This window comes from Taudactylus pleione, unplaced genomic scaffold (assembly GCF_031769625.1).
Source record: "Taudactylus pleione unplaced genomic scaffold, aTauple2 ptg000206l, whole genome shotgun sequence".
In the NCBI taxonomy this organism is placed as follows: Eukaryota; Metazoa; Chordata; class Amphibia; order Anura; family Myobatrachidae; genus Taudactylus; species Taudactylus pleione.
The window spans coordinates 7,904,763-7,929,508 of NW_028284608.1; the positions used below are offsets into that span (position 1 = coordinate 7,904,763).

General features: G+C 44.0%; 1 protein-coding gene across 3 annotated transcripts in view; it reads right to left on the reverse strand.

The window, feature by feature from the left end:
- GPCPD1 (glycerophosphocholine phosphodiesterase 1) overlaps nucleotides 1–19,790 on the reverse strand; it is a 70,587-nt gene extending 50,797 nt beyond the window's left edge. Inside the window, exons 1-5 of one of the 3 annotated variants that reach the window (XM_088478029.1) lie at nucleotides 19,570–19,786; nucleotides 18,154–18,242; nucleotides 10,273–10,363; nucleotides 8,132–8,216; nucleotides 3,367–3,442 (exon numbers count right to left, since the gene is read on the reverse strand). In XM_088478029.1, the coding sequence (XP_088334155.1) occupies nucleotides 3,367–3,442; nucleotides 8,132–8,216; nucleotides 10,273–10,363; nucleotides 18,154–18,202 (301 nt within the window). In that variant the 5' untranslated portion in view covers nucleotides 18,203–18,242; nucleotides 19,570–19,786. Of the gene's footprint in view, nucleotides 1–3,366; nucleotides 3,443–8,131; nucleotides 8,217–10,272; nucleotides 10,364–18,153; nucleotides 18,243–19,529 lie in introns of all 3 variants that reach the window. The other 2 variants (XM_088478030.1, XM_088478031.1) reach the window with 2 other exon arrangements.
- Between the last annotated feature and the right edge of the window lie 4,956 nt (nucleotides 19,791–24,746).

A 24,746-nucleotide genomic window follows, 5' to 3' on the forward strand; every position in this document is an offset into this window, starting at 1 on the left:
GTACGCTATTGCCGTGGCTGCTGCATCAGTGTATGCAGCTATGTGAAAATGCAAGTGTCACAGATGCCGGGAGATGTTTTGAGACGCCCACATGCGGCTTTGCAAATCCAAGCATCTGCGTACACAGTTGCAGCATCGGTCCTGAGTGAGTCTATGGAGGGTGATTCAATGGTTTTATGTTTGGCTATTTTTTTTTTTTTTTTTTTTTTTTTTTTTTAAGGCGCCAGATGGAGCAATTAAATTGCTGCTCCGTCTGAGTGTGATAGCCGCCGGCATTTTTGCTCACATCCTCAGGAGGGTGCGAGCAAAACCAGTACTTTAGATGGGCTTAGCTGTTTTACATGGCTAAACCGGGTCTAATAGGGCGTGAAGAGGGCGATAATTAATGAGCGCCCAGAACAATTGAACTGCAAAACTTAGCGCTCATTAAATTATCGCTACCTACGTATCAACTGAACTGCCTTCTATGTCCCCCGCAAAATGGCTGCAGGAATTGAGATGCCGAAGCCATATTCCATCAGTACGAAATCGCAGTCGCAGGGAGCAACAACTCCCAGTTACCTACACCATATGCTCCCTGTCATCCGCACTGCGAGTAGCAGATTATTGCTGGAACCACAGAATTTCAGAACCTGCACATCAACGGGTGTGGTGTAGAAGATCGATAGTGTCTAGATACAAACACTCAATAGATTGACAAAAGATGGTAGACAATAGGTAAACAGAGACTAAAGGTTGACACAGAAATGGATGGCACAAAAAAAAAAAAAAAAAATGGTCGACACATTTTATAATTTTTGTTTTTTTGTCATTTAAGTCTAAAACTTTTAACTCTAACCTCAACCCTTCCCCAAGTGCCCAACCCTAACCAATCTCCTTCCACAGCCTAAACCTAACCTTCCGGCAAGTGCCTAATCCTCACCTTAAAAAACAGAGACATGTGTCAACCATTTTTGTGTTGACCATTTGTACAGTCAACCACTTTTGCCTGTCCACCTTTAATCTACATACCCACACCAATAGTATAATTTAAATTATTTAATATTTTAATCTTTTCAGAATTGGTTCAAAATTGGGGTACATGCATTAAGCCTTCTATAGTGTGGAGAAGTAGAGAAGTTACACATGGCAACAAATCAGCTTCTAATTATCATTCTATAGAATGTACTTGATAAATGCTAGCTACAAGTGAATTGGTTGCTATGGGCAACTTCTCCACTCTTTAGGCTTGATACATATCCCCCTTATTGATACAGAAAGGGTGGTGGAGGCAGAAGGAATACTTTATAGTCCCCATGAGGAACATGATACATGTAATAATAATAATAATAATAATAATAATAATAAATCTTTCTATAGCACTTTTCTCCCCATGAGAATTAGCTTAAACAGAAAAAATAATGAAACATTTGGGTTGTATTTTATTTTTTATGAACTAAAGGGACATTAGTGACATTTTTTGAGTAGCCAGGGACTTTGTGAGACTGTTTTTGAAGGGTTCTAGACTGGAGGTCTCTTAAACTGTGTGAGGAAGAGCGTTCCATAGAGTCAGGCCCACAAAGCTAAAAGCTCAACCCCCAAATAAATTCAGGGAGATTCTAGGTACTGCTAATAATACTTCATCTACAGATTGCAGATAAGGGTTATGTAGGGCTTTTTAAGGCATTAAGCCAATCTTGAAATAGATTCTCCATCTTACAGGGAGTCAGTGAAGGGAATAGAGAATGGGCATCATGTGGCTGGAACAGGGCTGGTTGGTTAATAGCATGGCAGCTGCATTTTGTACAGGCTGCAAGCGATACAATTCCTTTGTTGGGAGACCCAGGTAGAGGCCGTTGCAGTTTTTTTTTTTATCACTGTATCCTATTTGTAAGCCCGAGCAAATAGGATTATTCGGCTGAAAACACATAGGTCCATGAACTCATCATGGACCTATGTGTTTTCGCCATTGAGGATTATTTTTCGGGAGACACAAGATCCTGAAAAAAATCCCCAAAAAGTGGCGGAGTCGGGACGGACTTTGGGGTTAATTGGATAGCCACCGGGGGATTCATCAGCAGCAGTAATTTACAGCTGCTAATTGGATACCGGCCTAAGCGTGAGGATACAAATGCATATATGACTATAGGCAGTTCTTTATGGGTTTGGTTCTGGCTATGTTCCTTAGATGAAAGAATGTGGATTTGAATGTGGCGGATATAAGATTAGAGTCTTATAAATAGGTGCACTCTAAAGACTGGCATCCTAAAATTGGTTTTAAGACTAAGGACCTCATTCAGAGTCTCTCACTAGATGCGATCGTTCGCCCCCAGCGTATGCAAATTTGTCAAAGTGACGCCACAGGAAGCGATCGCTCGCCAAGGCATAAGCACGTCCACCATGTCTTAGCGAGCGGCCAGCGTACGCCCAATCACACAGGCAGAGCCGCCCACCAGCACACGTCATCTCCAGGAAGTGTATTAAAACATTGGTACATCGAGGACAATCGGAAGCGATTGCAGCGCTTGTGGTTGCCTTATCCTACTGCAAGCACTGCGAGGACTTCAGCGTAAAAAACAGGCATGTGACGTGTACTATGACGGTGCCTGTTAATTATGCACGCCTCTAAAACGGCGCTGAAACACTCAGGCACGCCTGCGTTCGCACCTCCACTCCCCCGTTATTAGTGTCCTGCCCCTGTTACCACCCACAAACGGTCTCTCCTGTCACTCATTTCACTGGGCTGTCTTTGCTGGACGAGCGAGCGGCCTGCGATGGCACAGAGTAGTTCGCGCACGTGCAGAACGATGCATGCGCATGCAAGCCATCGGGCCGCTTGAGAGCGCACAGCGCTAGCGAGACTCAGATAATGTATAACGGAGTGGAGTGATTTAGGACCTCATTCTAACACCCAGGAACAGAATGGAATGGCAGACTGTTTTGAATGTAGAACAATCATTGAAGGACTACACTTACATTTTTTTCTCCTATGATGTTAATACAGGGTGTTCTAATATGTCATAATTACTAATCCTAACATAATTATCCCATTTACAAAACCTTAGGGCACAATATTCCAACAATTAAACATTAGCATAGCATTTAGTAAGATGCCTGTACAGAGATTACTGCGTCTAAGGGCTATCTGAACTGGAGGTTCCATGCCCTTGCTCAGTGCCAACAATTGCACAGCCTGCCAGCCTATTCTCGCATAGCGGCACAACTAGCTGCTGAATGATGCCAGATACAGTATACATTTTAGCCATGAGGAAGACCTGAAGCGATGATCAGAGCAGAGGATTCAGATATCTATACAGATCATTAAACCACAGCATTACAAGGAAGAAATAAGTTACTGGATCCCTAGCAGCAGTCGTCTGCCCATACCTAAAGGGGTGATTGATCGTGGCTGTAGATGAGTCTCCCACTTCTGAACTATGACTTGGCATGGACCGCCGGAATTCTGCAAATTAAAAGTTGAAGATCTGCATTGATATAATCACACCACTATAAAGTATACACAAGTTAATGCGTTCTCTACCGTAATATACAAGACTGCAGGTCACATGGGAGACCATGGGGGTTGTTTTATCTTCATCTGTCTGGTTTACAAAGGCCGGTGGATTTCATTGGGCAATAATAATAAATGCTAGATCAGCGTGGTTTAGCATTAATTACTACTACTCTTCGAAATCTATCAGGCAAAGCCAGCATTCATCGGCAGCTTAGTAAATCCATCGAATAGTAAATCTGCCCTCATAAGAAGCAATACTGAGCGATTAATATGGGGCGTGGAACCTCTATGACTTCTATTTGTCTTATACTTCAATAGTCCTTATAATACAGTAGTTTATCTACAAAGGAGTAAAACATTTGCAGATATTTGTTTTATTACTGTAATATTAGCCAAATGTCTTGGTATACTTCACTTTAACGATTTATAATCTTATTTTAAAATGAGAAAGTGCACAGGTGACAGGATTATATCTGTGAATGGATGTACAGTATGCGGGGAAGGACCAGCTACAGGTATGATTGGTGGACATACAATTAATGGATAGAAGTCTAGCAGAACTGCCCGGCTATTAGCACCAGTATGTAACATTCAACAATCCGCCAGTGCCAGGCTAAGTATCACGGATTGCTGACTTACATTATATGCACTGAAGCAGTTACTGAGACAGAGGTGAAGTTGGGGAAAATTTTAGAGCTATCAGAAGTGAAAAAAAAAAAAAAAAAAAAATGACGACAAGACTGCGATGCAATTTTATATTGCCATTTCAGTGTAATGGGGAAAATTATAGGTTACAGAAAAAAATAAAAAAAAACCTAGAACTCAAGGATTAAAATTAGACAAAATAAGTAACTACATGAAGCAACAGCTATACTTAAAAATGTTGGTGTCCTATGCATTTTAAAACTTCTGGTTCCCATTTATCTAGTTGGCAAGGTCATGCCTTAAAACATAGGAAACAATTTTTGGCCTTGTACCCACAAGCAATTAATTTGCGTTAAGAAAAAAAAAAAAAAAAAAACATTCACTTTAAAGACCAGTGAATATGTAAATTTTTTTCTATGGTTTACTCTTTAGCTGGCCAATGCTGTGCCGCAGAGAGGTGGCAAATTACTTGTCAACTTCCATGGTTACAGTGCAGTTCAATTCATTTTATTGTATAAAGAAAAGCCACAATTAGAAGTGAAGTTAAGCCGCGAATCCACTTGCAGATATAAATGAGCAATTGAACGATTACGACATCGCAATCGTTAAATCACTCATTAATCGTGCATGAAACTGGCATGAAAGTGTCGAAAACGACCAGCGATGCGCTCCCTCTGGTCGTTGCCGACATCAATCATCGCCTGAACATGCCGGTCAATCTGCCGATAACGACAGATTGGCCATGTACAGGTATGAGGGAGGGTGCCTGCACTGAACGACATATCGTTCAGTGTAGGCACTGCAGGGGATGAGGAACGACTGTACGATTACGATGTTGCAATCGAACGGACGTTCCACTATCTGCAAGTGGATGCGCGGCTTTACATGTAAAGCAAAACAATCTCATAATTAGAGAGATGGCAGATTTATAAACAATATGGAAATCATTAGAGACGGAGCTATTATTTTAAAATTAAGTTTTTATAGGAAGTGGTATAGTAATTGTGGTGTAATAAATCGGATTGGTTTTAGATTCACAATTACCCAACCACTAACCCAAAAATCCAAGCCCAATATAAAATACATTTTATGTAAGTTTTAATACCAGGGCATCGTTTTAAAAGATCGGTCATTGTAGAAAACCTTATGACACCATTAGGGCAGCCAGGAGATCTTGCAGGTCCTGTACAAGTGGGCGTGAAAATGTGCTCATTGTGAATAGTAGGTCCTTCTTTGCATGTGGTATAACTGCAGGGGTTATGGCTATGACATCTTGGGGAGGGGGGGGGGGTGCCTTGGGACCAGGTACTTTGTAGTCGCCACCCACACCCCTTTCCAGTCACCCCAATTTTGTATTTCTGAACAAGTAGCACATTGATGTTCCCTTCAATAGCCATGCAATAGGACTTCCAGACCTCGATCACGGAAAACCTACTATGCAGAAAATACACATCTGCTCAATCAAACTCTGAATTATTTTTAGCTGTGATAAGTCATGAAGCATATATAAATATCTGTGTGTTTGTAGATATAATTTTACGGGTGGAGCACGATTGTTTGTCCGCAACATAAAGTAAAGAGGATGAGTAGGATTAGGACGCTCAATGGTCAACCTTTCCAAGTTTACTAGGGGTGGGAACTGGAAAGTACGTAGGCATTCTGTAGCACCACCAGGGACAGAAATCTATGTTCCATCTGTAGTTTTTATTTTTTAAACAGTATAAGTTTATTATGCACAGTCAAAAGGACATTATTACATTAAATTACATAAGAAACAGCAAAATATGTATTTCACATAGAAAGGAAAAAGAAACATATGAATGTACACCATTAAACATTGTCAAACATGTCTTAACCATACCAAAAGTTATCAAAAAAACAAAAAGGAAATATATAAAATCGTTTTTATTTAATAAAAAAAAAGTTTTATTTTTTTTAATATAAACAGCCCCATCAATTTTCCATAAGTCATGTCATGTACATTGTACACTGATCAGCCATAACATTAAAACCACTGACAGGTGAAGTGAATAACATTGATTATCTTGTTACAATGGCACCTGTCATGGGGTGGGATATAATAGACAGCAAGTGAACAGTCAGTTCTTAAAGTTGAAGTATTGGAAGAAGGAAAAAAGGGTAAGGGTCTGAGCGACTTTGACAAGGGCCAAATTATGATGGCTAGATGAGTGGGTCAGAGCATCTCCAAAACGGCAGGTCTTGTGGGGTACTCCCGGTATGCAGTGGCTAGTACCTACCAAAAGTGGTCCAAGGAAGGCCAACTGGTGGACCGGTGTCAGGGTCATGGGAGGCCAAAGCTCATTGATGCGCATGGTGAGTGAAGGCTAGCCCATTTGGCTACTGTAGCAAATTTCTGCAGAAGTTAATGATGGTTATAATAGAAAGGTGTCACAACACACAGTGCATCACAGCTTGTTGCGTAAAAGGCTGCATAGCCGCAGACCAGACTGAGTGCCCATGTTGACCCCTGTCCACCGCCAAAAGCACCTACAATGGGCTTGTGAGCATCAGAACTAGACCATGGAGCAATGGAAGAAGGTGGCCTGGTCTTATAAATCATGTAGTCTTTTAGATCATGTAGACGGCCGGGTGTGTGCGCACCATTTACCAGGGGAAAAGATGGCACCAGGATGCAATATGGGAAGAAGGCAAGCCGGTGGAGGATAATGCACCCTGCCACACTGCAAAAAACTGTTCAGTAATGGTTTGAAAAACATGACAGAGTTCAAGGTGTTGACTTGGCCTTCAAATTCCCCAGATCTAAGTCCAATAGAGCATCTGTGGCATGTGCTGGAAAAATAAATCCGAGCCATGGAGGCCCAACCTCTTACAGAACTTAACTGCTACTAACATCTTGGTGCCAGATGCCACAGGACATCTTCAGAGGTCTTGTTGAGTCCATGCCTCAATGGGTCAGAGCTGTTTTGGGGGCACAAGCAGGACCTACACAATATTAGGCAGGTGGTTTTAAATGTTATGGCTGATGGGTGTATTGTTTGTACACTAAACTGTCATAAGCAAACAAACCATGACAGAAGGTGAAGTTCTTGAAATTCTATGGCGTAAAGTGTGAGCTCTTGTCACCTGTATTCCTCCAATACAACCCCCAATGACTCCTTTGCAGTTATTGTATAGGTATCAAGACAGGAAGATGGTGGACCGATACACATACACGTCCCCTTTCCAACTTCCACTAATCCTATCTTCTGATGAGTTCCTGAAACCTTTGCACAAATATATGCTACATTTATAAATAACTTTCACATAAAGCAATTCACATTTTACATGCAGATAAACTCTGAAGATGTCCTCTTTTGAGGAACTCTCTTTACAGTTAAATGTCATGACCCTTATTGATCTTTATCACAATTTACAACCCTATCTAGGTCACAACATTAGATACATTCTATTAGAGTGCATATATAAAACAGGTACAATGACAAAGTGTGGATAATACAAAAGCATGCAATAAGTTTATTTATTTTTTAAATAAATTTAGTTCAAGCAAAATGCTACGTATACTATACTGGGTAGTGTATCTAACTATGGACCAAGATAGCTACGGTTGTACTTGTAAAATAGACCATAAGGGTCTATTGCAGGTGTTCCCAAACGCGGTCCTCAAGGCTCCCCAACAGGTCAGGTTTTAGAAAAATCCATGGTTGAGCACAGGTGGTTAAATCAAATTGACTGAGGTACTAATTAAGTCACCTGTGCTCAACCATGGATTTCTCTAAAACCTGACCTGTTGGGGAGCCTTGAGAACCACGTTTGGGAACCTCTGGTCTATTGCATTTAACTATAATAAAATGTTCACAAAAGAAGGACTCTTCCTTTAAAAGCAGAAATTCAGGTCTTGCATATTTGGGTGAGGTTTATTGTTACAGAAGAAATATTTCATATGATGTGTTTCTATATTTTTCATGAATTATAGACTACAAAAGCCTGCTTAGTACATTTAGAGAAACATACCATTGGCTCCAGAAATACACCCTTGAAATACCGATACTGTACTGGGACTCCACCCGGAAGTGTAACATTTGTTTTCCAGACCGTACTGTTGAAAAAGAGCACCCAGAATGATTACAGATATAACATTAGATTATCAGTTAGACATATCAAAGCGGTCTTTGTGTTTTACCACACTTCACAAGTACATTAGCGAGATCCCTTGGGACTGCTACCACTTATCAGATCTGGAAGTTCTCAAGCCGTAGTGGGACCCTCCCCTGTGTACTAGCATGGAATAAGGAAGATACAGTGCACACTTCACCTTGCCACTTTATTCATCAATATAAATGTACAGCCCCGCACTGCGATATGCTTTCAGAATCAAAACTGCGATCCTTGGGCTCTAGGGCAGCGATTCCCACTCATTCCTCAGGGAGCACCAACAGTGCATTTTTTCCAGGTCCCCTGACAGAATCACAAGTGAAATATCTAGCTTCACCTGTGGATCTTTCAAAATGTGTCAGCCAGTAATAAACACACCTGTGCACCAACTAGGAAAAATGGAAACCATGCACTGCTAGTGCTTCCTGAGGAAGGAGTTGGGAAACACTGCCTTAGGGGGCTGATGCATGTGCTCAGAACAGTGGTCTGTAATAATATATATATATATATTATTTTTTTTTATTTATTTTTTTTCAACCCTGCAGATTTGCATGATTCTGCCACTGAACACCTGGATATGTGGAGAAAGGAGTATTCTAACGTAGACCAAGCACAGTAAGGTCATATTTAGCCTGGGAACAAGAAAATGCGCCTGAGAAAGCTGTGTTACTTGCATTTGGTCAGCATTGGTGACCTGCTTGTGACTGGCTCTCATTTATCGGTGCTTTCTTCATTGCTTGTGTATAGATTGTGTTTACGTGTGTGTATTTCAGCAAAACCACTTCATTTTTGTTTTTCCCATATAAGAGAGGTTTCTGCTGTTAGAGAGGCTTTTCTCAGTTTTACTGATGCTGAATAATGAATGCGTTTGTTATGGTTTAAAACTAGGCACGGTGGGTATAAAGTGTCTGGCACAAATCTAGCGCAAATGCTTCTGTTGCCGACCGGAAATAATCTCGAGCTCAGCATATGGGTGGGAACATGACATTTTGTAAAGCTGCTCATTTTACAGCCGACTCTGCAGATCCTAGACGTACATATCACCTCCTTTGTTTATTGTTTATAGCATTTCATGAACGATAGAGTTCCAGAGCGACCTGCTAATGCGGTCTAACAACTACTCCTATGACCTTCATCCAACAAACAGAAAATGATCACAGCTATGTGACATACTGTACTGTATATACATTGCTGGCTTCCAGGTTATCTAAAGTGTTTGTGTGCAGTAGAGTAGCCGCTATTGATCCGGGGACCCTGGAACAGAGCTCTGTAAAGTATCATGGCCACACACTGCACAGGAATGCAGTCATTAGGTCGGCATTCACAATGTCACCGTTGTAATGGCAATAATGTTGAAATGTCCTCAGAATGTCGACACGGTCAAAGTTGACAAGTTTGAAATCACGACATTCTCAGCATGCAGACATTAGGGTTAGGCTGTGGGAAGGGAGGATTAGGCACTAAGGATAGGGTTAAGGATCCTACTTACTGGAATGCCCTACCACAAGCGCTTCCGCCTGAACTGCTCATCACGTCACCAGAAGCCGCCACTGGAAACACCACTAGGAACTGGTCAGACACGGCTAGACCACCAGGGACGGTTTGTCAACATTCTGGGAAAGATGTACTAAGCTTTGGAGAGTATCAATGTGGAATGAGATAAAGTACCAGCCAATCAGCTCCTAACTGCCATTTTTCAAACACAGCCTGAAACATTGCAGTTAGGAGCTGATTGACTGGTACTTTCTCTCTCTCCAAGGCTTAGTATATCTACCCCTCTATCATGACAACATTTCAGCATGTCAACATTGCTACATAAATGTTGACCTAGTAAACCACACACACAGTAGCGTTTCCATGGGAGACACCACTACAGACATTGCTGCTACTTCATAAGCCAGGTCTGCACCCTTTTTCTCACATTAAAATGAATGAGCAGATAGTTGGAGCAAGTGAGTCATATACAAGTGAAGGTGCTGGTTACACTCTCTTTCACTTACCAATCATTAGAGTCAGGCTGTAAGATGACGGCTCTTTCTGGTCTCCAGGCACCTAATACTTCACTACTCCCACAGAGTGCAATCACCTCTCCTGCAAGTCAAATACAAGTGTCTTAGTCATTTCCATCTTTTTGTACCTCTTAGTACAATGCTGTTAAATTAAACTTAACTCAACGGGGATGTAGTTAGCATTGCGGCCGCCGGTCTAAATCCCGACGGGGGAAGCCCGACAAGGGACTTAAGATAGGCGTCGAAATACAGACGCCTATCTTAATGCGGACGCCACCATTACGTACCGATTTCATTCAATGTAGAACTGATCTAAACTTTGAAGTATACATAGCGCCAGTGTAAGCCAAGTAATCATTGTCTCTGTTCTTCATTTAAAAAAAGTTTTCTTTGCTTAAAACGGCAATGTCAGTATTACACTGGAACATTCCACTGGTCCTGCGCCTAAATGGCCCTACAGAGAACCCCTAGCAGAGCTATGTAATGTTATATACAACCATATACAATAAAAGTGTCCAATAACAGAGCAATACATGAAGGCTAACATGTCTCTTATATTCCATACAAATATCATAAATGAAAGAACTAGTTTACATTTCATTGGCAGCGGATATTAAATAGGAGAATTAAATATATTGGTATAGGTTATCTGTGTACTTTAGCCAACCCTACTGACAAACCAGCACATCTGCCGTATTTTGCATTTGAAAAATGCCACTTAAAACTAGCTCGTTGATAAAAAAAAACCAACAGCTTGATAAATAACACCCACAGTGCGTTATAAAAAGAGGAGGATTATGCCTGCTCTTCCCACTAAAGGTTTTATGAAAAGAGAACATGGTCACACATGCCTGCCCGCCAAGCAGAATTCTTCATCTGTAGCCAGAAATAAGGGATTTCCAAACAACACTTTTAATTGCATATGCTAGTTATTGGTAAGGTATCAAAATAATTTCTAGTGTAAGATAGGGGATAACACACCATGGCTAGGGTAATAATATGAATAGGAGGAATCAAAATAGTAATTATTGTTAAGTCTGATTCTACCTAAAACGAAAATAATAGTTGTGGTTGGAAGGCAGAGATAAAATAACAGGACCAGTACACGATACATGGATCGCCAGATGTACAAAGACACATCAGGGCCATTAGCCGCATCAGGTACCAGCAAAAGTGACAAAGCACCGAAGTTTATAGGTGTAATAAGCCGCTTTCGATGACTGCATCCATGTGGGTTACTCTGTGGATTACATCACACTATGTTGCTGCATTCGATAACTATACCTTACTGTAAGCTCCCTAACAGCCCAGGTTTTAAGGATATCCATGCAGGGATGCCACGTCTTGGTGGTCCAGTGCTAACGGCTGCCAATCTTAATATAGGTGGACAAACAACCCTGTCTACCTCACATAACTGACCCTAAGGATGACACACACGCAAAATCAGACGCGGATCAGAACGCTATATCGTACACATCGAATCAAGGCCTGTGTACGTACATAGAGAAGGCAGCCATATTTTCGGCTGAACAAATAATCAGCCTATCACTTCACTAAAGACATCACTTAACCAAAAGGCTATTTGGTAAACAAGACAGGTTGCATCCTTACCAACTGGCCACTCGATATATATGTCTGGCCTGATATCACAACTGGGCCAGAATTTAAATGTGCCCGCCCAGTTGTGATGTCTGTGTCAGCGGCTCCTGCAGCCGGTGTACAGGTCGGCCATACACACATACAGAAGCGCAGTTATATCTATCAGATATATGGGCATCGGCTGTGCTGCAAGGCCCCCTAATGACAAAGTCACTCAAAGCCATATCGGGTGTACACACCCAACGATGCACTCGTGATTTATCGTTCGTCGATTAGACGATATATCGTCAATTGTGTATCCATCTATTGTCAACATATATTTAGGGGGCGACAATTGTTTTTTTCTCGCCCGACCTCCCGTCTAAAGTGACGGGAGATCGGGGTGCGATATTTAATAGTTTTTGGGCGGTCATGCCTTTGTGCGCACATTGCGTCCAAAAAGACCTGGTTTAGCCATGTAAAGCAGGTTTGAGAGCCCAAAACCAGGACTTTTCACCGATTTCTGCTGGCCACTCAGTAGGGTGCGAGCAGAAGTCTGTGTGCCGTCGACACTTGTGCCTGGACGGGGCAACAATTGAACTGCTCCGTCTGGCGCCCATTAGTAGGAGCAGCGGGCACAAACAACTGAATTGCCCCCATAGTTGGCAAGCCATTATCAAAAATTAAGCAGACTGTAAAATGGACAGTTCACAGATCAAAGGGGCAATTAAATTAGGTGTAATGCCAGCAATGTAGCGCACAGTTAAGCCGTACACACAGTGGCTCCTAAATCACAATTTTTAAAATGCACCTCGTAGTGCTGCAAGCTACTATGTAATTTAGTGAAGAATTAAGGGCAATTAAATTTGCTGCCATTCCAGCGCCTTTTAACGGCACATCGCGGCCATTGTTCGCTATAATTGAATTGACCTCCAAGTGCGTAAACAAATCTAGAAAGCAGAAAATTGCTGATGTCTGCAGTATCACTAGAGAACATACAAAAATAAGCCTGGGCACAGCATTACTGCCTGAGGAGCACTGGCTGGGTTACAGAGGTCTAGAGATCCTAGTTACGTTGCCACTTGTTTACTAGCAGTGATGGAATGAAATTAGCACAGGTTAGAATTTCCCTATTCGGTGACCTTGTTTACTATAAGTATTCAGGCTGCAACAGAGAACCAAATGGGGCACAAATACAAAAAACTCTTACACGCAGATTTTAATTTCTAGATTACATTTTTTGTGGGGGTGGGACAGTTTCTTAAATTTTGTGTGGTGGTGGTCTCTTAAGAGATACTGTATTAGTACATTCATTAGTAAAATCCTTGAGGTCAGTTCTGTTCAAGGACAGTATTACATAAAGCCTAAATCTGTCTCTTGACAATATTACAGAGGAGTTCCTGCCAAGTAAAAACAGGACAAAAAGGAAACTTATTTCAGCTCATTCTCCAGTTGATTTACAATATATGATTTCTAGTAGTTATAGAAAATAATTTCTGTTAGATTTCCAGTTACAGCTATACTGAGTAGATCATTTATTCCAAGCTGTAGCAAATGAAATCTTCAGGGAATTAAAGCTAAACCAGCTCTGCAAAAAGTTGTCAAATGAAAACAACCCCGTGACTGGCTTACTGGTAATATAAATTAATCACACTGCTGCTTAAAGTAAACCGAAGGCCTGTAAGCAAACAAAAATTCTCTGTGATAAGTGACATTGCAGTTGAGTACGGTATCCAAAATCACCAATTTTCCTGCGCATCTTTACAGGGTACAAGGTATAATTGTCAATGTTGGTGGTCTTGAAGAGCCGACATCCCAGTGTCAATTCGTGGACTAAGCCTGTAATTGAATACCCTTCAAGATATTCAACAAACACCTTCACCTACAGTTTTCCAGCTTAATATTACAAACTTTAGATCTCTTGGGACTTCCAAAATATTTCTCATGTCACCCCTGGTGAGTAAAGCTGGGTACACACTAGGTCGACCTATCTGACGATGTGCCGTGCTTGACATCACAACTGGGTGGGCATTTAAATTTGCCCGCCCAGTTTGGCTTTCACTCATCATCAGGTCCCTGCAGCATGTTTAAGGGAGATCGATAGGTCACCCGCACACACCAGCAGATGAGCGATATATCGGCCATCTGCAGTGCTGCAGGGCCAATCCGATATGTCTGAGTGGCGTTGTTCACATACACATAGGGTGTACACACCCATCTATTTACCATAGATATATATCAGCCGTTCAATGGAACAACCGATATATCTATCAGTGTGAGCACAGTATAAAACTATCTCAGATATACAAGCCCTGTGAGGTAGTAATTATTAAGTAGAAATAACCCACCAGTATCGTAAGCCACTAACTCCTAACAGGCAAACAGGGACAAGAGCGCCAAGGTGTGATTCAGATCATGGCTGACAAATGGCTACATGATGATACAAGTGTAGTAGTGACCACCACGTTTATAGATACACTATGGATATATAGAGCTCTCCTCTGCGTCTCCCTGTGGGTGTCTGAAAGTCAACAAATAGCAATTCACTAAGAACCAGTATCTAATGTATATTAAACAGGGATTATGAACTAGAGCAGCACACTGGTCCACACAGCTAATGGGGTCATATGTCCGGCACCAACCAAGTCCACATCTGTGTGGAGTTTGCATGTTCTCCCCATTTATTGCATGGGTTTCCTCCTGGTGCTTCAGTTTCTTCCCACACACTCCAAAACATACTGCTAGCTAGGTTAACTGGCTGCTGACATTAAAAGCTACAGTGTAAACTCCAATGGGGCAGGGACGGTGTCACAAGCCGTGGCAGTGTCTTGCCTCCTTCCGGCTCTGGACTTCTGCTCACTGGAAATGCACCGGATTCTGCTCTGTTTGTTGCTAGGCTCTCTGGACGCCGCAGGGAGTGACGTGTGGTCTCGGATACTGCTAATTGGCTCCCTCACCTATTTGTATCATCTGGACTTTTACCGCCTTGCCGGTTATAGAGTTTCTCGTTGTCCCAGTTGTGTCCAGTCTCCTGTTCTGTTCGTCAGTAGAGTTCCAGTGTCCTGTTCAGCTGTGTTTACCCACTGCAGTTTGTTCCATCCAGGCGATCCGGCTCGCACGCCGTCTGCTAGTGCTGCTTGTGTAATCTAGGCGGCACGGCGTGCATTCTCATCCTGGGGCGCATGCCAGCGTCCGGCAGCTAGTGTCAAACAGGCGACATTGGCTGCACCTCAGCGTCTAAAGTGCGCAGTCCGGCACACCGTCGCCAGTGTCAACCCAGCGGCATTGGTCGCACCTTAGCGTCCAAAGTGTATAATCCGGCGCACCACCGCCAGTGTCAACCCGGCGACATTGGTCTCATCTCTGCTTCTAAAGTGTGCAAGCCAGCGCACCATCACCAGTGTCAACCCGGCGACACTGGTTGCACCTCCACGCCCTTAGGCATATTACACCAGAAAATTATCAGCCCTCAAGGCTGGCTCCACAGCCATAGCAATTTAGTGCACCCAAGATGGCTGCCTCAGCCTTTGTAAATGTAAGGTGCTTTGACTCCTACTGGGACAAATGTGCAATAATGAATTTTTATTAATATTGCTCATGGAATGCATCAGTGATGCCACTGTTTCTCAAACTGAAAACATGGATATGGCTTAACACAGGGGTGGCCAAACTCTGTCCTCAAGATCTACCAACAGTTCACGTTTTCCAGGTCTCCTCACAGAATCACAAGTGAAATAATTAGCTCCACCTGTGGATCTTTCAAAATGTGTCAGTGAGTAATGACTACACCTGTGCACCTGCTGGGTGACCTGGAAAACGTGAACTGTTGGTAGATCTCGAGGACAGAGTTTGGCCACGCCTGGCTTAACACAACGGACACTTAAAAGATAGGGATGTCCGATTATTTATTTTGGTCGTAAGACTTTGGGGACATTCCTATTTACTTCTTGACTGCGTAAAAAGACTATTTGATAGTAAGAACTTTATAATCGTTTCATTGTCATGTGTTCAAATTGTGCTGGTCTAAATTTTTCTGTTCTCATACTTGCCCAAGTTTCCAGTAAAAAAATGAGACCAATATTAACCACAATCCAATGGGCTCGATTCAATTGCCCGCGATGTAAATAGCGCCGGGACATAGCTCCCGGAGCTATTCTATTCTGCACGGTGTTTAGTCGGAGAATGCCCGTTCTCGCGACTAAACACCCTGTTTAAGGCATGAGAACGGGCATTGCCCGACCTTATTTCTTGGCGCGATGATGTTTTCCAGGCGCGAAGGGCAGAAAACAGCCTCGTGCCTGGACTTTTGTCGGATTTCTACCCGCATCCCCTGAGGGGTGCGAGAAGAAATCCTAAGGGCCGTATTCAATTTGAGGCAAAAAGTCAGTTTTCGCGTGTTTTTGGTGGAAACTTTTTCGCCGATGACGTCGTCATTTTCGCCTGTTTGACTTTTACCCCGTATTCAATTTGAAAGACTCAATGCAATGTATTAGGCGGAAAAGTTGCAGAATTAGGGTTTTGGGGTGCAACGTTGCGGGAACCCCCGTGCAGCCTTCAGACAGTCCCCCAAAAGGTAATCTGTGTCATAATTTAAAAAAAAAAAAAACCACAAGGATACCCCAAAAAATTACTTTGAAAAGGTGGGGGGGGCGAAAAAAAAAAAGTTGGGGTACATTTAAAACTAGCAAACTTGACTCTGGGTATGCCCGAAGTGTTTTCTTGATTGCAGGTGCTTGCGGCAGGTGGATTTTTCACAATGTTTTCAATTTCATTTTATCAACTTTTAAATATGCTGGCCCCCATTTTCAAGTACCCCAAATTTGCTGGGATAACTTATTTTCTGGGAAAAAAAAAAACTACAAAATACTATTCTGCACCACGTATAGAAAAACGCTATTTAGCAGCTATTGAGCCCATTTAAAAACACCAAATACCTTCAGCAAGTCAAATCGGGGGGTGTCATAGGGAACCCCATTACAGAGCATCATTTGGTGGGTGTCAAGCTGATTTCTCCAAAACTGACAATACTTTACACCTGTTCAGGTTTCGCCGGTTCCCGTTTTCGTGTACTTTCATACTGAATACGGGGTAAAGCTGGGACGGCCGAAATACTTTTCTGCCTGCAAAACAGGCGAAGTAGGTGGAAAGTCCGGGCCGCGAAAAAGTATTGCGGCTCGGCTCATATTGAATACGGCTTTTAGTCGGGCTTAGGAGCGCGGTGTATTGAATAGCTCCGGGAGCTGGTTCCCGATGCTATTCACTTTGCGCAGAATAGAATCGAGCCCAATGAGTGCAAACCATTGGCAGCACTACACCACTTTCCTGGAAAAGCACTGATTTCCTCTGTAAGATTATACCACGACTCCGTATTGTGCAAGAACTTGAGATAGTTGCCATAGAATTAACATTTGCTCTGCATATGACAGTAAGATATTGTTCTCTGTTAGGCTCCTTTAGTAGAAAATATAGGATGACAGTGGCGACAAGTGACAGGGGATGGACTGTGTGCACAAGTAATAGATTGCCCTATGAAATCAAAAACTGTTTTTTTCTATTTAACAAATTACTGCAATTTTTCCTGGCAAGTTTTAAATGGCAATATAGGCGCATTAGGTTGGAAATATATTATCCAATTCAACAAGATGAGTATTGTTAATCGTAAAATTGAAGTTAAACCCATCAGGAGAATCTCTGAAAATGATCAATTTAAACAATCTGCAGTCTGGTGAGTAATGGCCTGCTTGTTGGTTTGAAGAATGGTGAAATGAGAGTGTTAGGACGGAAAGGGCATGTAGGGAAAGAGATTGGGTCTCAGTTAAGCTGCATACACACGTAAAGATTTTACCAGATTTTCATTCCAACCAATCAACTAGTTGGATGGTTGGACAGAAAATCTTTACGTGTGTACCCAGCTTAAGACTATTCGGACATTAGGGTAAAAGATTATGCATATTCAGTTAGCATGATCATATTAAAAAAAATAAAAAATAAATCACCAAAAAAAAAAAAAAGTATAAACTACAAATATAAAAGTAGACCGGAGTCCCCACATGGACTGTGATATTCTTTGGCTCATACAAGTGACAGTACTATGCTATAGGATGAACCGAACAAACCACAGAAAGCTAGTAATATGTATGATGACTTCAGATTTCTACAAGAGCCCAGAGTGTAGCAGCACTAATTATATACACACATGCTACTCATCAGCTAAAGAACGTATAACCCAAATTCCTACATAATTAATGTTCGTTTGCACAACACATTGGCATCTCCATAAACAATGGTGGTTACCTGGTACCGCTGCTCCTCTAACTTGGAAAGTGACGTGGGAGGATGCCATAGTGGTGACTTCTTATGCTGCCCACATACAAAGCTCTTCCCTGGAAATAGAGAACCACCCACACAGATTAGACCAGGGCACTGCCAGCACGGACACACTTCCTACACATACCCCAGGCAGACCACAGCAGAGCACTGACACACATACACCAGGCAGACCACAGCAGAGCACTGACACGTGTGTCACAGGCAAACTACAGCAGAGCACTGCCAGTATTGACACACATACCCCAGGCAGATCACAGCAGAGCACTGACACACATACCCCAGGCAGATCACAGCAGAGCACTGACACACATACCCCAGGCAGATCACAGCAGAGCACTGACACACATACCCCAGGCAGATCACTGACACACATACCCCAGGCAGATCACTGACACACATACCCCAGGCAGATCACTGACACACATACCCCAGGCAGATCACTGACACACATACCCCAGGCAGATCACTGACACACATACCCCAGGCAGATCACTGACACACATACCCCAGGCAGATCACTGACACACATACCCCAGGCAGATCACTGACACACATACCCCAGGCAGATCACTGACACACATACCCCAGGCAGATCACTGACACACATACCCCAGGCAGATCACTGACACACATACCCCAGGCAGATCACTGACACACATACCCCAGGCAGATCACTGACACGCATACCCCAGGCAGATCACTGACACGCATACCCCAGGCAGATCACTGACACGCATACCCCAGGCAGATCACTGACACGCATACCCCAGGCAGATCACTGACACACATACCCCAGGCAGATCACTGACACACATACCCCAGGCAGATCACTGACACACATACCCCAGGCAGATCACTGACACACATACCCCAGGCAGATCACAGCAGAGCACTGACACACATACCCCAGGCAGATCACAGCAGAGCACTGACACACATACCCCAGGCAGATCACTGACACACATCACAGATAGTCTACAGCAGGGCACCACCAGCACTGACACATGTACCCAGCCATGTCACAGCAGGGTACTACCAGCATTGACACATACCCCAGGCAGATCACAGCAGAGCACTGACACACATCTCACAGAAACTACAGCAGGGCTCTACCAGCACTGACACACATACCCAGAGAGGTCACAGCAGGGCACTGCCAGCACTGACACACATATCCAAGACAGACTACAGCAGGGCACTGCCAGCACTGACACACATGCCCCAGGAAGATCGAAGCACTGACACACATTCCCCAGGCAAACTATAACAGGGCACTGCCAGCAATCACACACATACCCCAGGCAGATCACACAGGGCTCTGCCAGCACTAAAACACATACCCCACGCAGACTACAGCAAGGCAATTCCAAGAGAACCCACCAGGGGGGAGAGGGAGAACCGTCCTATATGACAAGAGATCGGGCTCTGTGCACAGGGAACACCGCTATCACATATCTCCCCGCACCGTCCAAACCGGTCCAGACCGGAATGGAGCCGCCTAGCTCCAGCAGAGGCTGCTGCAATCAGTACAACAACCGGAAGCAGGAGCCAGCCAGCATCACACTTCCCTACGGCAACAGGCCCCGCCCACCGGTGCCCGACGCACCAATCGCCAGGCGACCTGCCAGCAGCCAACAGTAGACGCGCTATCAGCTCGTTCCGCCTAGGGTGCGAATTAAAGCTTGCCTGTGATTGGCTAACAGCTGGCTGGTGGGGAGAGTGTTGGGCATCATAGTATTTTTTTGTTTTGTTTACTTACAAGCCAGGGAAAGTCTGCCCAGTGCACTGCCCAAAGTGATGCTTACTATGGCTGTGTGCAGTTCCCAGCTGCAGTAACCGGGGCAGACTGTTTATTGGTGGTTTCAAACTGGCTTTGGAATCGAGTTTCAATGGTTAACCTGTTGATGGCCTTCCTTAGTTATTTTAATTTTAACATAGAGCTAGTATTGCTAATATATATGTATAAAATCATCTCATTATTCCTCTTCTGGTGTCATCACTTATAATCACTGAGTTCTGATGCCTTCAGCTAAACATACCCCACAACATTTTAGCTGAGTACATATGGTCAAAGCCGTAACGAGACTATTTGGTCAAAGCCTGGTCAAAGCCTGCATTGGTGCCCCGCTCCCCCTTTTTTTAAATAGGGGCATAAGATAGTGCACCTGTACATGCACAGCAGATCAGCTCATCCAGCGTATGACACCATGCTTCTGGATGCGGCATGGGAATGATTTATTAGGCGGTTGTACACCAGATCGTGCTTGTGTACGGACGGACAATATATCGGTACTAACATCGTCTGGTGTGTACCCAGCTTTAGGCACCCAAAATCTGGAGAAATGGAACCTGCCCACAATCATCCCATCTCCCAGAAACAATCACACTTGGGTGAAACTCCGCCACTTTTAGGGCCTAAACCATATTGTTGCACCTGGGCCCACCACTCACAAGTTTCGTCACTGCTTAAAACCTGGACTGTTAGGCAGGGTGTAATATGAATGACCGCCGGATGTTAGTGCGGTGGTCAAGATCCCGACGCAGCCCGATGGGTGAAGCCCATAAGTATACTATCCCTACCCCTTACCCCCCCCCCCCCCAACCCTCCCTTAGGGGTGCCTAACCCTAACCTCCCCCCTAGTGCCTAACCCTAACCTTCCCCCACGGGTGTCTAAGCCTAAAGCTAACCCCCCCATCCCCGCACCCTAAACCTAACCCAAGGGTTACCTAACCCTAACCTCCCCCCGGGGGTGCCTAACCCCCCCTTCCCCTAGTCTACACCTAACCCTCCCGGGGGGGTGCCTAACTCTAAGTCCCCCGGGAGCGCTGAAACCTAACCCTCAACCTCCCCGCAGCTGTCCGCTCTTGTCGCCCGGCTTACCTTCGTTCGGTATGCCGGGCGTCGGGATTTAGGTGGGTGGATAATGTTAGGCGTCAGGATTTTGACACCTAACATTAGTCCCATGTCGGGATTTAACAGTCGGGAAGCCGGCGGTCGGAATTTCGACCGTCGGTTTCCTGACTACATCTCCTGGAAGTTGCGGGATCCTCCCGATATTTTGGGTAGGCCCCTGGGCCCCCAGAAGAGTGGCCGGATCTCCCGCATCCCACCCACTTCCTAGTGAAGTGAGCAGAATGGGGGAGATAAAAACAGGTATTTCCGGTCCAAATGGATGGGGAGGGACTAAAATGGCGACATGGGTCAACATCTCTCCACAGGTCTTCCATACACTTGTGGAATCAATGCCACATTGAGTGCTGCACTTCACCAGTAGAGGGGGTCGTATACAATACTAGGCATCTATCCCATGACTTTTGGAACTTCAGTGTAGTAGAAGTTACATTTTCCCATACGTAAGGCACAGAGAAAACAAAGTGAGATAGGTGAGAACTAAAGCAAGATATACATTGGAGCGATATCAGGCCGATTTGGCCAAATTGGAATGACAAATTGGGCATATAGTGCAGTGTGTATACCCAATTTGTGCACCCCCGCGATCGCATGAGATATTGTGTGGTTGGCAGTGCTGCACGTTCAATATCACGATATCGCATGCAACATCATGTCACGCCTGAGGGTTGGTGTGGGTAGGAACAGGTGTGGTAGGCTGAAGAGGAGATCAGAGATGCGTGAAGGAACTTGAGCCAGGACTTTGTCATGTAATGATGTGAGGAGATAGAGATATGGCAATGGATGATGGGCCCAAAGGCGAGGACAGAAATAGAATGTCTTTATTAAACAGCAGGTTGGGATGAGAACTGGAGGTGATAATACTGAATGAATTAACAGAATCTGATTGGGACTGATGAAGCTGGACTGAGAGATGGATCGCGTTGAGACCGATGTTGATGATTTGAAGAACTTAATAGATATGAGTCCAATATTAATGAATTGATGAAATTGATCGGTTGGGACCGATGTTGATAAACCATACTTGCTGACTTATGGTGGAGTGGAGTTGGGGGTAGGACGGGCCAGTTGCATCATTAAACACCGCCCCTCGCAGGAATTTGCCAGGAAAATGCTTGTTTCAAATGGGGGCGGGACTAAATGATACGATTCTCATAGAATCACGTCATTAGGCCCCTCCCCAATGCACGGACCCACTGATCCCCGCTAATATTCTCCCCACTTCACTAGGAAGTGCGCAGAATGCGGGAGAAGTGCCTACCCTTCCAGGGGTGCGGGGAGGATTACCCGAAAAATCGTGAGCCTCCCACGAATTCCGGGAGGGTAGTCATGTATGTGATGAACTTGATCGGTTTGGACCAATGTTGATTAATTGATGAACTTGATAGATTGGGACCAATGTTGATGAATTGATGAACTTGATCGGTTGGGACCAATGTTGATGAATTGATGAACTTGATCGGTTGGGACCGATGTTGATGAATTGATGAACTTGATTGATAAGAATTGAATGTAAACGAGTGCTGTTAGTAAATGTGAAATTATACTTTGTATAAAAATAAAATTGCAATACTTGAAGTGAATATGTTGTACAGGTTATAGTGTGTTTATAAAAACTCCAATGCATGCACAAAAAATATTGATAGAAGAAACAACTGTGATGCTTAAAAGCAATAGGTTGCACAAGTTTTATGTTTATAGCCCTTTCGGAGGGTTAAAGGAGAGTCCCGGTCTAGTGTCTGAGAAATGATGGTAATATCCTCGGAGCACAATCACTGGAGGATCTAGCTGTCCCTACTAAGCTGACCCTAACTTACCTCCTGGCATCCGGCGGTGTATAGCGGGTCTTCTCAATAGCGCTGCCGCTGAGATCGTTCCGGCATGAGTCTGGCTGGTGTAGTCACTCGCGGCTATGGATAACATAACTCGGGGATCTTTCAGAGGATCGGGGAAACACTCTTATTTCCAACGCGTTTCATATCACACTGGATACTTTTTCAAGGATTCCACTTCACCGGTAGAGGGGGTCGTACACAATACTAGGCATCTATCCTATGACTTTTGACACTTCAGTGTAGTAGAAGTTACATTTCCCATACGTAAGGCACAGAGAAAAAGAAGTGAGATTGAGATAGGTGAGAACTAAAGCCGGATATACATTGGAGCGATATCAGGCAGATTTGGCCAAATTGGAATTTGAAATAGTAGCATCTCTCTGATTGCACCTTACCCCCATTATGAAGCTGTTATATATAAAAATAAATAGAGATATTTACATTCAAATGGGATCATTAGTATCATTTCCCTGTATTGGTTATAAGGCACAGTGATCCCTATGGTTACATGCATTTTCTGTAATGTATCAGTGTGTTTTCATAAAAAAATAGATCTCCCCCTCCCCGAACCCTAATCCTAACCCTCCCAGCCTGGTGCCTACCCCTAACCCTCCCCATAGTGCCCAACCCCGCTAGCTAACGCTACCCTCCTCCTGCACCCCTTCGGGATGCCGGCGGTCGAGATACTGGTGTCGGGATGTATTAAGACTGTCGTTATCCCGCACGCCGGGATGCCGACACCATCCCCTCATACTTGCCTACCTTTTTTTTCTCCTTCTCAGGAGAAGCCCAGGAGGAGAAGCAGGTAGGTTGCGCCGGGGGCGGGGCCTGATGGGTCACGTCAGTGAACCCCACCCCTTCCGTGGTAAATTGTCATGATTGGTGCTAATTTAAATAGGGGGTGGGGCTAAATGACACGATTCATAAAGAATTGCATCATTAAGCTCCTCCCCCTACACGGGGATCCGCGAACGCCATGGAAATTCTTCCCATTCTGTCCACTTCACTAGGAAGTGAGCAGAATGCGGGGGAAGTGCCTACCCTTCTTGGGGTGCGGGGGCTTACCCGAAGAACAGGGAGCCTCCCGCGAATTACAGGAGGGTAGACATGTATGCATCCCCTTACTAACTGCTTTTGGGCTCGTCTACATTTGGATGTAAGTCAGTTTATGACACTCAGATGTAGCAGGACACGCCCACTTTACCACCGCGCTCATAGGTGCTGCTTTCACAATCTCCCTGAAATGCTTTTTCAATAGTAGGCAAGCATGCCACAATGCACACATATTTTGAATTCATATTTCATTCTTTGTATTATTATGTTGACCGCACAAATGTTTGATGATGTTCTCACATACTAACTAACTCAGGGGTTCCCAATCACGGTCCTCAAGGCACATTAACAGTCCAGGTTTAACTTTTAAGGATAGCCATACTTGAGCACAAGTGTATTTATTAGCACTGCAGTTATTTTGATTTAACCACCTGTGCTCAAGCATGGATATCTAAAACCTGCACTGGAATGGAGCGTACACACGTAGCGAGCTAAATGAGCTATTTGAACGATAACGATATCGTTAAAATCGTTAATTTTTAGGTCCCTACCAACTCACCATCGACCAGCGATGCGCGGCCACGTATGGATGATAGCGATATTGTTCATCGGCCGTGCATGCCGGTCAACTTGCTGGATATCGAGCAGGTTACTATATGAACCTGCGATATAGTCGCAGGTGACTTGTTGGTGTACTGGATGATTGACATCGATCATCCAGCACACCAGGGAGGGTGCAGGACATTCAGCCAGTGATA